This window comes from Priapulus caudatus, unplaced genomic scaffold (assembly GCF_000485595.1).
Source record: "Priapulus caudatus unplaced genomic scaffold, Priapulus_caudatus-5.0.1 Scaffold3627, whole genome shotgun sequence".
Classification (NCBI taxonomy): Eukaryota; Metazoa; Priapulida; class Priapulimorpha; order Priapulimorphida; family Priapulidae; genus Priapulus; species Priapulus caudatus.
This window is the reverse complement of record NW_014580688.1, coordinates 1-15,149: the sequence shown is the minus strand read 5'-3', so window position 1 is coordinate 15,149 and position 15,149 is coordinate 1. Positions and strand designations below refer to the sequence as shown.

General features: G+C 44.0%; 1 protein-coding gene across 1 annotated transcript; it reads right to left on the bottom strand.

Moving 5' to 3' along the window:
- Nucleotides 1-6,404: 6,404 nt before the first annotated feature.
- Nucleotides 6,405-10,368, bottom strand: LOC106819530 (the record flags this gene model as incomplete). The annotated part of the gene is made up of 2 exons (XM_014824147.1): nucleotides 9,579-10,368; nucleotides 6,405-9,349 (listed from the first exon to the last, which is right to left on the bottom strand). Coding segments are annotated over exons 1-2 (3,735 nt in total), but the record flags the coding sequence as incomplete, so codon positions are not given.
- Nucleotides 10,369-15,149: the final 4,781 nt, after the last annotated feature.

Genomic DNA, 15,149 nt, shown 5'->3' with positions numbered 1-15,149 from the left:
CGGGGTCGTGGCACGATCGGGTCAGCGCAACTTCCGTCGTCGCTCTCTTAGTAGACCGGAGGCGGCCTCCGGGTCGGCAGCGAGAGACTGGTTATAATCCAGACGCGGGTAAAGCTAAAGCGACCAGCTGGCGGTGGGACAATAATACGTAGACCCGTTATATCAATTAGTGATCTGAGGTGATCGTAGGTTAGCGCGTTACGGCTATACGTGGGGTCACCACTGTATACCTCGACTTAGATACCTGTACTGCCCCTAGCCAGCTGACTATATAACGGCCGCCCGATGATCACCTCTAGGATGAACCAGAAGGCGGCTATTCGGTTACTGACGCTGAGACTGGTTCACTTGTGCAGTTTTCAACTGAGCAGGCTCAGACCCATTTACCCACGTCAAAAGTTTTGCGCTGAGCGATATTATAGCTAGATCACAGCGCAGATCGAATATCCTAATGAATACTCTTTCTGTTAATCACTACTACATTGCTGCGGCTTGACGTATGCAGCCAAGAGAAGAGGAATGATAGCCAGCGTTCGCAGCATGATCACAATGTCGACGAATACGAGGTAGCTAGCAAGATCTCAAAGTATATGCGCTCAAGTTCTCTCACGTTTTTCGCAGCCGGTCCGAACCGCTATGTGCTTACGTAGTAGAAGTGTGCGTGTGTGTGTTCGGCGACGCCCTCTTATACTGGCTCGTGTCGCTGCCCTGCGGAATTCACGGTTCCGGGACGAGTTTTTCTGGACATTGGGTTGTCCGAAATCGCGGCTCGCTCGGGTTTATCGACCCTCACAGCTACGGAACGCACTATTGACACGTATTCTAGCACTATTTACACTATGCTGGGTGCATTATCGTTCCATTATCGTAGCGTGATAACGTGCCGCCGGCGGCAATGTCGGATATGTACGTGTCACATATCATATCAAGAGCTAATAATACCTGCTTAGGGGGGCTAGGGACAGGCGCGGGAGCGACAGTCGGCGCTACAGCAAACACACAGCACCACAGCACAGCATCACGCGACACACTCACCACACACTACATACAGCACGACACACTCACAGCATCACACAACACCAAACACGCAGCATCACACCCACACACACCACACCAGACACACACATTCCACACACCCACACACACGCCACTCAAACCCCCCACACACACCATTGCCACACACCCCCCTGGCGCGGCGATCGACAGCCACCAGGTCCTCCTACTGACCCCAGCGCCGCGCGGCCAGACGCACGGCACGCAACACCACACACACACACACACACCACCCACCGCACACACACAGCACACCACAGCACATACACACAGGACACACACCACACACCACATCACACCAGCACACACACACACACAACACACCACACTCATCTTCTCTAACGACGGCTCATTCTTCACGGTCTTGATCACATATGCATGTTATTCAGGGGCGGCAGAGCTAGGTAAGCACACGAACTGTAAATACTAGAAGAATGGGTGAAAATGGTTAGTAACTAATAGACAGCTCATGCAGACACAGCCGTGCGGGTCGCCGACCGCACACACCGCGGCCGGCCACACTCACGCCGCGCACGACACGCACGCACGCACACGAGCGGACAGTACACCCACACACACACAACGCACACCACACACAGCTACACACACATACACACACACACACACACCCTGTCGACACATACACACACACACACACACACAGCACACTACCACACACACAGCACACACACACACACCACACACACACACACACACACACACACACATACACACTAGCCACACCACACACACACAACACACACACACGCACACAACCAGCACACACCAAGTGTTGTAGGCCTCGAGACCGGTTTTTTTCTTGGTCTCGTCTCGGTCTTGGCCTCGGAGTGCAATGACTCGGACCTCGGACTCGGACTCCTGAGCCCTGCCGCGACTCGAGGACTCGGGGTTCGAGGCCGGCCGGAGGCCACTACATACATAGTACACAACTGTCATAATTATGTGTAACACGCATTTACAAGAATTTAAGAACTAAAGACTCTTAGGTTTTCTAGATACAGCGCCTAATCATATGGCTGCATCACGGTTTGTCACACTGCTCGAATTAGAGATTCTTGTCCCATTGGTTTGAATCTGCTGTGTGAGTGAGCGTAGATATCAAAATATTTAACACTAGTATAAAAACCTAATTGACAGGGTCATTAAACGGTAAGCAGATTCACGTCATAGGGTTAGTTTTTAGTAAGCAGCCAAGGCCAACAAGCGAGACAACCAGGTCCTGCTCATCACCAGCCGCACACTGTCGCGTCACGCGTGTCGCGCGCGTGGTGAACGCCAACAAAAAGCAAAGAAAATATGCGACGGCTGCAGAGGAGAAAGTAATTCGACCTCACACAAGGCGACACTATGAGATTTTAGTTTACTATAGAGGAGGACATCGACACCTGATGTCGCATGCGCGACTGATAAAGAACAAAACAACGACGCCGCGACAAATGTGAACTATGGAAATATTGAATGAACATATGAATCGACCTGCCACGGTCTCCACACCAGACTCAAGAAGCGTCCACAGCTTCTCACCTTCAGTTATCATAAAATGCTGCGAGAAAGGACAGGATTGCACATCCGCCACGCAAGAAGCGGCCTTGACACGACTCAGGCCATGCATTCTCAGTTGTGTATACCAATAACTGAATCAGTTTCGACAAGAGAGACAAAGCACGCGCTTCCGACGGTGCCTGGACAGCCTCCCGATGCTGTCAGCACACAGCGTTCCGCTGATCTTCTACCTGTGGGAGATCACCACGCTACCGTCACCATTGGGATCACGCGCAGGACCTGCCCTGCGATCTGCAGAACTCCAACGCTCGGTAAATATTACTGCCATTGTAACGCAGTCGCTTGTCTGTATGTGCCTTGGTGATTAAGATATCGTATCGTGTAGTGTTTACTGTATGTTGACGGCTGTTATTAAAGGATAGAGTTACCGTAAGTAAGTACGTGGTTTATATGCATTATATTATGACTGTTTGTGGGCTTAAGTGCTCTATTGCACACGGTATCTGTTGTACACGAACCCTGGACGCCACTATGACGAGTACACACGTGCCTATTACACGAGCTCACGAGCCTTCTCTATTTTGGCGCCGTGACTAACAGCAGATTGCCAAAGCAGTATATGTAGTGCTTAACCGTGTGATTTTACTCCTAGAGTCTTCGCTTGGCTCTGCAACGACACAGCCGTTCTGGCACTGACGGGCAGCAACAATTCATCATGAGTAATATTAAGTTCAACGGCTTTCTATCTTTTATTTAAGCGTAAGTTTGGGTTAATGCTCGTTTGTGCGACAAATATTACTTTATAGGTACTTTCATTCTAAATACCAGTGCGTCCCGCTAAGTATGTTCCCTACACCTGTATAAGGCAAAGTGCGTTTGTGAATTTTAAGACCGCTTAGATATGAGTTAATTGAGATAGTGGAGATAAGACACAGGTTTCTAGAGTAAAGAGGGCTATGTGCAGACACTGAATAATAGTTATACTGATTTATGATTATGATATTGATGAATGGAGCCATGACGCTCTGCCCTTGTACACTATGGAGCCATGAGAGCTCACTTGTACACTATTGGAGCCACGAGAGCTGCGCTTGCTACACTATGGAGCCCATCGAGAGCTCGCTTGTAAAACTGATGGAGCCATGAGAGCTCGCTGAACACTATATATGAGCCATGAGAGCTCGTTGTAAACGAGTTATTAAACACAGCTGAACACTTACAGAAGGAGTCTGAACATAGGTCTTTTTATCTTTGTATCCCTTGCTATCTTTTCTACGCTAAGAGAATCCCCTGATGCAGATTGCCCTAGGCCATAATTGTGCCCAGGATCTTTTAACGCTTACCATGCCGAGACCTCAGTAAAATTGGCGCATTACGAAGAGCATTATGTAAGTCTACTGGATAGCGTTGAATTCTGATGACAATAGTATTTACTAGTTAAAATATGGATTCTGATTTTATTCACCGTTTCTCGAGTAACGCTTCATCATATTTTGTATGCTTGCTGCTTATATGATGCACGGAATGTTTTCTTTTTAAATTCGCGTAGTTGCGCTTATAGCGTAGCATGTATGTTCGACTGTTCTCGATTAGTATTTAGTATAACGATGAAGTCATTTTTGTGTAACGGTAAATTTTCAATGCCGGCAGCGGTATCAAGATATATCTATTATATATGTTTCTTACGTTGCTCTCCATAGAATTATGTTTCGGCAACTATTGAAAGTGGCGAGGGGTAAGTGTAGTGACGTAGATATCAAATTATTTAAGCCTAGTATAAACCTAATGACACGGGTCATTAAACGTAAGCAGATCACGTCATAGTTATTTTAGTAACAGCCATGCAACAAGCGAAGGACACCAGGTCCTGCTCTCACCAGCCGCACACCCGCACGGCGTGTCGCGCGCGTGAACCCAACAAAAGAAAGAAAATATGCGACGGCAGAGAGAGAAAGTAATCACTGCACAAGGCGACCTATGAGATTTTAGTACCTATAGAAGACATCACACCTGTGTCGCATGCCGACTGATAAAGAAAAACAACGACGCCGCGGACAAATGTGACTATGGGAATATGAAGAGACATGAATCGACCTGCAACGGTCCCACACCAGACTCAAGAAGCGTCCACAGCTTCTCACCTTCAGTTATCCCATAAAATCTGGAGACGGACAGGATTGCACCATCCGCAGCGCAACAAGGCCTTGACCACGCTCAGGCCATGCATTCTCCAGTTGTATAAATAACGAAAAGTTTCGACAAGAAGACAAACACGGTTTCCAGTGGTGCCTGACAGCTCCCCGATTGCTGTCAGCACCACGGTTCCGCTGATCTCACCTGCTGGGGATCACCACGCTAACGGTCACCATTGGACACCGCCAGGACCTGCCTGCGATCTGGCAGAACTCCACGCTCGTAAATATGTACTGCATTAGTCGCTATGGTCGGTATGTGCTTGTGTATGGTTAGCCTGCATAAGCATTATTGGTCTGCGTAGCTGTTATACTGCGTAGCAATTTGTAATGCGTATTCGCGTATGTGCCTACAGACCTTACACTTTATAAACGACTAGCAAAGTACCCGTCCTTCGGACGGTGGGAATTCATGAATGAGTGTATTAGTGTTGTAACTTGTAGCTCACCTAATTGGATGAAGGGCTTGTTTGTAAAGTATGTTTTTGGTGTTCGTGTCCTGTGTATAATGAATATCGCCGTGGGTTTGCCTACTTGTGAGAGGGCAAAATAGATCATGCCATGGAAGAAGACAGGTGTGGTGAGGCCCAAGCTTATGGTAGTGAAAGTGTATGGTAATGATGCTGACGGGTGCGGGCATATGCTGTGAATGTAGAGATGCATGGTTTAGCTGAGAAGAAACTCCTTGAAAAAGTAAAATACAATAGAAAAGTTTATTTGATAGGATTTACAGATGATGGACACTAAATTACAGAACTTTATGGTATACAACGTTGGTAGTGTAGTAAACAGTGTGATTTGCCTTGAGTTTGGTTGTGAGTAGTTTACAGTTGAAGCTTTACCTCAGCGAAAGATTTAGCACGTGAGAAGCCAACGCAAAGTTGGCCATGAGAGAAGACGGGTTTTGGGGAGGGAAATCCCCAGCTTCTTGAAAGTTTGACCTTGCGCTTAATTGATGGTCATGCAGTAAGCCAAGCGAATAGGGAACTGGCGGCGTTGAAGTGTAAATTATAGATTGACATCGGGTGGAGCAAATATTATCCTAGGTATTAATGTTGTTTGTCGACTGGGAGGGCCGGTGAATATTTCTGTATCAAGTACGTGTTTGTGGAGTCTATGGATTTTGAGGGTAGTACCATTGCAGAGTGATTGTCGAATATTTAGATTTAGTTTTTAGTGATAGCTTCTATGAGTTGTTTGTCAGCAGTTTGGATATGGTTTTCGGGGGCGGAGATTTTATCGCGAACGTCCTTTTTAGTTTCTTCTAATTGCCTGACTGTCTGGGACATGAGTAACTGAAACTGATCCGTCGGACGGTGGGAATTGATGAATGCGTGTATTAGCGTTGTAGCTGACCTAAGAATGAAGGGCTTCTTTGTAAACGATGTTTTTGGTCTTACTGTCCTGTGTGTGAATGAATATCGCCGTGGGTTTGCCTACTCGTGAGAGGGCAACATAGAGCATGCCATGGGAGAAGACAGGTGTTGTGAGATCCAAGCCTATGGTAGTGAAAGTCTGTCCTTGGGCTTTGTTGATTGTCATAGCATAGCAAAGGCGGATAGGGAATTGTAGTCTTTTAAATTGAAATGGAAGATCTGATGTTGAAGGGATGAGTGGTATGCGTGGTATGAATACGGTTTTGCCGGTTGCTGGTCCATGTAGGATGACGACTTCTATGACGTTGGCATGGCAGGCTGTGACTCGACAACGTGTTCCATTGGTAATGTTGGGTGGGTCTAAAGATCTGAGGACAATGATGGGGGAACCAAGTTTAAGGTTAAGTTTGTGTGGTGGTAAGCCTGCGATATTAAGGGAATTCAAGAAATCCACAGGGAAATGGACAGCTTCCTTGACAGTTAGAGTCGAGTCGAAGGATTTGTACGTGATTTGTTCTCCAGGCATCATGTTGAGGATGTGATGGTTCAGTGTTGCGACAGTGTCATTAAGTGGCGCTAGTATTGCGCGTTGTAATAGCCATTGGTTGTTGGTGTGCTTTGTAGGCAAGTCTTTAAAGATGGCTTGAATGAGTTGTTCCTGATCGTTTGTTGTCTGCAGATTGTCAGGAAGGAAGATTGTGCTGGGTGGTTCAGTCACTGGATACGTTCCATCGCCTATGGACATGAGTAGATGTGAATAGGCAGTTGCGTTTGAGTCGCCTGTTAGGTGTGCCCTCAGGTTTTTGTGAAAGTGTACCATATGGACATATTGCCAGAGGTGAGATCTTTTGATTGATGCTTCAATGATGTTGGCTTGTGTACCGTTCTTGACAACTGGTAATATTTGGCGGAAATCACCACAAAGTAATGTGGGGATGCCTCCAAATGGCTGGGTATTGCCTCGGATGTCTTGTAAAGTGCGATCTACGACCTCGAATGCTGCTTTGTGGGTCATAGGCGCTTCGTCAACGATGAGTGCGGAACAGTTAATAATGACCTTTGCAAGAGTTGAGCCTTTTTTGATGGCACATGTAGGCATGTCTTGCATATGAACATCCAGGGGAATTTTGAATGTGGCATGAAGCGTCCGTCCTCCAGTAAGAATCGTCGCTGCAATTCCACTTGATGCTGTAGCAATGGCAATTTTCTTTTCTGAGCAAATACGTGCGAGGATTAGGTTAACCAAAAAGCTTTTGCCTGTCCCACCTGGTGCATCAAGGAAGACAATGCCTGGCTGGGAGTTGTGCACTTTTGCACAGAAAAGGTCGAATATGTGCCTCTGTTCTTTGGTGAGTTTGTCTTCATTTTCTGCTAAGAAGGTTTGTTGTTCCGATGTTGAGTACTGGGTGTACCGGTTGTATTCAATTGTGTCGTAATCAGCATTGTTGTGGTTAACATTGAGTCCATATTTGTGTAGTTGCTGGCCACCTATTTGGAGGACTTTGCGTTGTATCTGGAGCAGGCAGGAGTTGTAGACATTAGCAATTTGGTCGTCGTTGAGGTTGTGTTGGCTGGATGGAAAGAATAAATCTTCAGACATGTTGTCTTTGTGCTGTTCCCACAGGTTGGGTGGGTCTGCTGGTTCACAGGATGTGAGGATAATGGCGAAGAGGTTCCTCAGTTGGGCTGGGCTGCTTGACTCGTTGGCTTCAGATAAAGCCTTGTGGAGGTGGTTATCATCTGCAATTAAGCCAAGCAAAAGGCATGCCTGACGGAATGTTGAACATATAACCTCTTGAACTTGTTTGAGATGTTGGAAACTTTGTGGCCCCTTCTTCTCATGCAGTAGGAGTCGGAGGAAGTAGCATTCTCCTTGGCTTGGTGAGATCGTGTATACACGACCAAGGCAGCTCGTTTTAAAAATGCTAGGGTGGTTTGGAACTGGGGTTCCTCTCTTACGGCGCACCCACTTGTTGTTGTTCCATGTGTAATACTGTGGTATTTGCGGGTATGTGAGTGTTCTTGCAAAGGTATCTTGTTGACATAAGGTGAAAAATTCAGTCAGAGTAGTTTTGGGTGGCTGACGGTTGGTTAATTCTTGTGCGGTGGTAGTGTCTGAAAAGTAGACGCGTTGTCCATTTTCTAGGTGTACAGCCAAATGGCATACAGGTGGGAAGTGTTCATAGACTAGAAGTTTGAGAAGGCGGTATGCTGCCTCAGTGCTGCCGACGTATCTTGCATGCTGGTATTGGGCAATTTCATCAGTTGGCGTAGGTGCACTTGTATCTTGCTGGAGGCTGTATATGGCTTGGTCGATTCCCTTGTTTACATATTTGAGGACATATTTAATACTTTTGACTGACATGCAAAGTTCGACGTTTGTGTGGGAGTCCATTTGGCGTAGGAGGAATGGGTTGTATAGCACCACCCACTGGTTGCTGATGATGATGTGTTGCATGGTGCGGTTGACATTCTTCTTTAAGCTAATGGTGTGACCGCCATCTTCTTCCATGCGTCTGCGATAGTTTGGGTAGCCGTCGTGCCCTGTCATTGTGGTGTCAATGAAGTGTTTGGGAAATGACTTTGTGCACTGATTGTTCTTCATGCAAGGGCTGTTTCTGTTGATGGGACCACATGGGCCATGGATCATGTGGGACTTGACTAATTCATGAAGGACTGGTGTATCTGTTGGAGATGGGATTTCTGCTGAAATGATGAGGTCAATGTCTTGTGGAGTGACCTTTGACTGTGGGTTTAACCATATAAGGATGTGGGCATGAGGAAGGCCTCTCTTCTGAAATTCAACAGAGTAAAGCCATGCCTGAACATCCCCGAAGCAGCCATTTTTAAGCATGTGCATGAGTTTGCGTAACTTTTGATTGAACACTCGCACGACGATATCCGGGCGATCTGGAGCAGTTTGGTGTGGAAGTAGGTTGTCTATAATCTCGTGCCATTTGGGGTTCGTGGTTGTGGTAATGAAGAGGTCAGGTCGCCCAAATTCTCGAACATATGTGATGGCGTCTTGTTGCTTCTGATGCATATACCTGGGTCCTCCGGTGAATCTGGCTGGAAGTACAACCCTCTGCCCGAGGCTTGCTGGATTGGAATCTGCTGTGAGCAGACTGTCTTGGAGATTTGAATAGTTATCAGCTCGCAGTGTTTTCTGTTCACGGCGTAAGAAGTGGAGACGCTCACTCTCAACTTTACAGTACAATGTCAACGATGAATTGTTGAAACAGGCGTCTACCTTGTAGGATGCGATTTGATTTGCGGCACATGATGTGATACGAATAATATTGCATTTGAGTAACTTTCTTTCCTTGAGCAGATTTCATGTAGATATTGTAGCCATGGGTGGCATAAGGAAAGAGCAGTGGGTCCTGTAATAGATCATAAGCATGATGAAGTTCTGATATGTGTTTGAGTGTACCATCACGTTGGTGTATGACTATATCCCTGCTGGCGGTGGGCTCATTGGGCATGAGAATTGCAACTTCGTTGGCTACTGGTATGTTGAATCGTCGCGCATGTTCATTGCTTGGTGGTTTATCCTCATGTATGACAACAGTTAAGTCAGGAGCATTGATGTTGTGCAAGGTATCTGCAGCTGTTTTGAAAGCTTTGACATATTGATTGTGTTCATGGAGCATGTCTCGTAGATTTGCAACTATTTCAGGTTTTAGCTGATTTGCAATTGATAGCCTTGTGTTCACTTCATCTACTTTGTTGTCAATGAAGTAAATTTGAAGGAACTGAGGTGGGCGGTTTGGTTGAGGGTACATGGAACCAATGTTGTGGAAAACCTGCCTTTGGACTGTAAATGTAGGGTTCCAGCCTGATAGTTGCCTTGTTGTGCAGGCAAAGCTGGTCATTTGGAATGCACAGTTGTATGTCCTGATATTGCAGAGAAAATGTTCATCGTCATTTAGTAGCGACGAAAGATAAGGTGGTGGCTGTGGATAACATGGGAGCTTAATTTTCCCGTTGCAGCAGCAGAATCCAGGAGGTTCATTGGTGAATGTAGCAGCTTGACAGTGCTGGCAGATCTTGTTCATAGGTCCTATACAGGTTTGTGGAGTAAAATGTTCTTCGACATAACCATATGCCTCGGGGTGTTGTGGCTGTTGATGTGCGACGTCAACACTTGGTCGTTGTCTTTTAGCTGTCATGTGTGCTGCTGTGCGGGTAGTCTTGTTGAGGGATGTTTTGCGCTTCACCATGGCTGTAGGTAGGCAAGAGAAAAGTAAAAAGTGGTTATTGTAAGAAAACAATGTTTATTTTGCATGAGAACTGTACATCAAGAGAATGTGGATATATTGACATGAATGAGAATGAGCTGTGAGGAGTATTGAAATGCCCGTGGAGACTTAAGGCATAAAATATAAACAAATTGAGTTGACGGTTATCCGACAGACCCTTCTGTGAAGAAGTGCCGACTGAAATTTTGTTATTAGCAGTTGTAAAAAGAATATAAAATTGATTTATTTTAGACCAAGATCATAAATAAAGTCGAGAAATAGAAATTAGTCTTCCTAAACAATATTTTTTTTATCATTTTTCCATCAAAATATGTATCGGGGTTTAAAGTTCTAGAAAATGAACACATTGAATGATAGTTTTGGTGTTTTTGACTTTAAAAGGAATTTTTAAGTAAATAATTTCAAGAGCTTTCTGGTGAGCCGTTGATAATGACTGTCTGTTGGGACAGAAGTCCTTACACACGTGGCAGTGAATTGCAGAATGTTAACATTAACAGACTAAATGCGGTATAGTATCGCAATTATGAGCGATTTAGTAATCTCAGTTGAGTCATGGTGAGGAAATTGCAGTGGTTTGTACATGTAGGGCCTACATGTCGTTGTTTCTATTGTGGTTGATTGTCATTTGCTTCGTGCTTGGTATGATATCTTTTTTATTTTGGTCGGGTTTCCCTTCAAAGTTGGTATGGTCGTCTTTATTTTGGTCTGGTCGGTTGTCATCTTGCTGTTGGTGCTTCTCGTTACTTTGCTGGGTTGACATGAGGAGGTCTTCAGATATTTGACTTAGGATGGAGTCATCTAAGTCGTCATCCCAGATAAGTGCTGCTGTATTCCTCAGAGTCGGTGGTTTTTCTTTGTTGTCATCTGGGTCCCTCTCTATTTTTATGACTGGCTCGATTGGAGGTAGCGATGCTGATGACGTAAGAGATACAGCAAACGTAGTGGGTATGGGACAGGAGTTGGACATCGGTACTATAGCTGATCGTTTTGGTGTTAGCGAAGACAGGGCTGCAGTTGGTCTTCTTTTATTCGATGTCTTGAAGTCTTCTACCAGGTGCTTTCTAAGGACATCAGAGTGTTTTATGATGTCATTCAAGGTTTTATTGACATTCACCCCCAGGGAATGAAAGTCTAGTTTCGTGACATGCCCCTTCCAGGCCTGTACCTGCAATTGTGTGATTCCCTGGTTGAATTCGTTCTGAAGCTTGTTGATTTCCTGGAAAATTGTAGTGGCACGGCAGTGAGGCGGCATTTGGTCATCCGCCATCTGCAAAAAGAATGACGTAAACATAGATTTGTACGCTGAATGATGCACTGGCAGTACAGAAGTGTTTATTTATGATGACATGCGTGCATTGAATTATTATAATTTGTCATCAGTTGATGTAATGTGTTGTCGATTAAAAAATGATGGAACGTGCCTTATTGGACATGGTCTTTCGTGCATTGGCGTAAAATGATGGTAAGCGGCTTATTGAAAATGGTGATGCGTTAATGGGCGTACAAAATTATTATATTCCTATCTTAATTGTTATCATGACTATTGTTATCATGACGTACCTTATTTATGAGCCTCCTAGTGAACACTCCTCTTGTTTGTCGAAGTCTACTGGGAATGTCAAAGTGTAATAAAAAATCAATTGATTGTGATTTTTGACTGCATGTGATGTGGCAATTCTCAATTGTGAACAGCATACATTATTACTTAGAGTATGCGCGCACATGCATGCAATTGTTGGATGAAATTAATCTATTCTAGGACAGAAAGAAAATGGCATAAATCATAATATTTGTATCGTTTTATGTCGAAATATATGATGTGGTTGAGTGCTTCTAAACATGTGCTGGCAACAATACATAATTGATGCAGGAATTTGTAACAATTAATCGGCAGGAATAATGGCATATATTGACTGGGCAAACATGGTCACTGTGTTTGTGTAGGCCGCTTACGAACTATGATTGTTATTGAAGAAACAGGCATATTGATATTTTGGTTAATGGGCGTACAAAATTATTATATTCCTATGTTATGTATTGTTATCATGACTTATTCACTATTGTTATTATGACTTACCTTATTTATGAGCGTCCTAGTCCATTAACACTCCTCTTGTTTGTCGAAGTCTACTGGGAATGTCAATGTGTAATAAATGAAAGTGTCAATGACACTGTAGCTGACCACAAAAAATGACAGAAATGAGTGAGTGAGAAGAAGTCAGATTTAATTGAGCAACGATCGACGTACATTATAGAAACGAAGAGTATATATGAGAGAACTCCGATTATATACTCTTGATAATTATATGTGTAATTTTTTATGTGAAAATAAATGTTTGAAATGTGAAAGTGTGAGATGAGGGCGAGTGATGGCATTACACCTAAATGATCGCCATTTAACGTTTTTTATATTCAGATTTAGGCACGGCCTAAAAACGGAGCTCCAATGTGTAACGTGTAAGATTGAGAAGATACGCTTTTTTTGCATAAATTGCATAAACCTACCTAATTTGGAGAATTTTTTTTTAAATATCAAAACCCTTAGCCCTTATTCATTCACATACCAAAAATGAGCAAAATCTGTTGAACCTGAACTGACTAATGGGAATTCCCATTTTTGGCAAAAAATTGCCGTGGCTCGAAAGTACGTCGACTGGCGTGCTCCAAAAAAGGACGTTTAATATGGGAGCATAGCAGTAAGAACTATACCCAATTTGAAACATGTGGATAAAACGGTTCCTGAGTTATCGTTGACCGTAGCGAAATGTTGACGGACGCACGGACGGACGGTTGTACAACGGACGACGACCCATGGCAATAGCTCAGCTTGACGATGTCAAGGTGAGCTAAAAATGAATTGACTGTAATTTTTGACTGCATGATATGTGGCGATTCTAAACAGCATACATTATTACTTGAACAGTACTGTATGCACATGCATGCAATTGTTGGATGGAATTAATCTATTCTATGACAGAAACAAAATGGCATAAATCATAACATTTGTATCGTTTTATGTGCAAATATATGAGCTGGTTGAGTGCTTCTAAACATGTTTTGCCAACAATACATAATTGATGCAGGAATTGGTGACAATCGGCAGGAATAATGCAATTTATTGACTGGGCAAACATGGTCACTGTGTTTGTGTAGGTTTACGAACTATGATTGTTATTCAAGAAACGGGCATACTGATATTTCAGTACAAAATTATTATACGGACGTACAAAATTATTATATTGCTATGTTATCTATTGTTATCATGACTTATTGACTATTGTTATCATGACTTACCTTATTTATGTTAAAAACGGTTACCTTAAGTCATTTAACACTGCTGTTGTTTGTCGAAGTCTACTGGGAATGTCAATGTGTAATAAAAAATCAATTGAGTGTGATTTTCCACTGCATGTGATGTGGCAATTCTCAATTCTGAACAGCATACATTATTACTTGAACAGTATGCACATGCATGCAATTGTTAGATGAAATTAATCTGTTCTAGGACAGAAACAAAATGAACTATGATTGTTATTGAAGAAACAGGCATATTGATATTTCGCAAAACTTACCTTAAAGTGCAGGAGATAAAGGTATATGAACTGAGCTACACCGTTAGCGAAACGGAAACCGAAACCGAAACCCGACTGAACCGAACGTGAAGATGTGGTGAGCAAGCGTGCTGCCACTGCATCCCAGCGCCACAGCGCAAGCTGTAAACAACACGTACTACATTGGTAGTGTCGTCGATCGATATACCGGTATGATATCGGTACACCAGTGTTAAATAAAACGGCTTGAAATTCAACTTTATCGTGTTTTCATCGTTGAAAAAGTGCGCCCATATTACTCTACGAGTAGTAATGCATCGTTTACAGTCAAGCAATTTGAAATCATGCGAGCAGATTAAGAGAACATAGCTAACAAAAAATGGGCTGTTCCCTTTTATAGTATAGATATGTAAACTATTGTACGCGTTTTGTATTTGTGTGCTGCTTGTCTATGCATCGTATAATTATGCAACGTATGTAACTTTATAACATGTTCTACTTAGCCACTGTTTGTTAAACGCACAATGTTTGATTGTAACCGGTACTCTTCTCGTATTAAACGATTGATATCAACCTTCTCTATAGCTGTCGCTTCGTCCCTTTGCGCTTTTTCTACCACTTCATTCTCTTATTCTACCACTTCGAAAGTACTAGCACTCTCTCATTTGGTTCAACAAGGCGTGTCATTCTCGTAAAACACAAATGGATCCGTTACTTTGACACGTTTCGTATGACTCGTGTCTCTGTCTTTTCGGCTGATTATACGCTTTCGAATGTCTACAAATTAATGCACTGTTGCGATTTTTACCCTTTTTCCCTTTTTTCCCTTTTTCCGATTTTTCCCCTTTTTTCCCCTTTTTCCCGATTTTTTCCCTTTTTCCGATTTTTTCCTTTTTTATCAAAACTGGACTCGGACTCGGACTCGGACTCGGACTCGGACGACGACTCGGACTCGACTCGGACTCGGGGTGCAGACTCGGACTCGGACTCGGACTCGGACTCGGGGCGGGTGCGGACTCGACTACAACACTGACACACACACACACACACACACACACACACACACAACACACACACACACTCACACACTCACGTACACACACACACTCACGTACACACACACACAACACACACACACACACACACACACATCACGTACACACACACACTCACGTACACACACACACACAC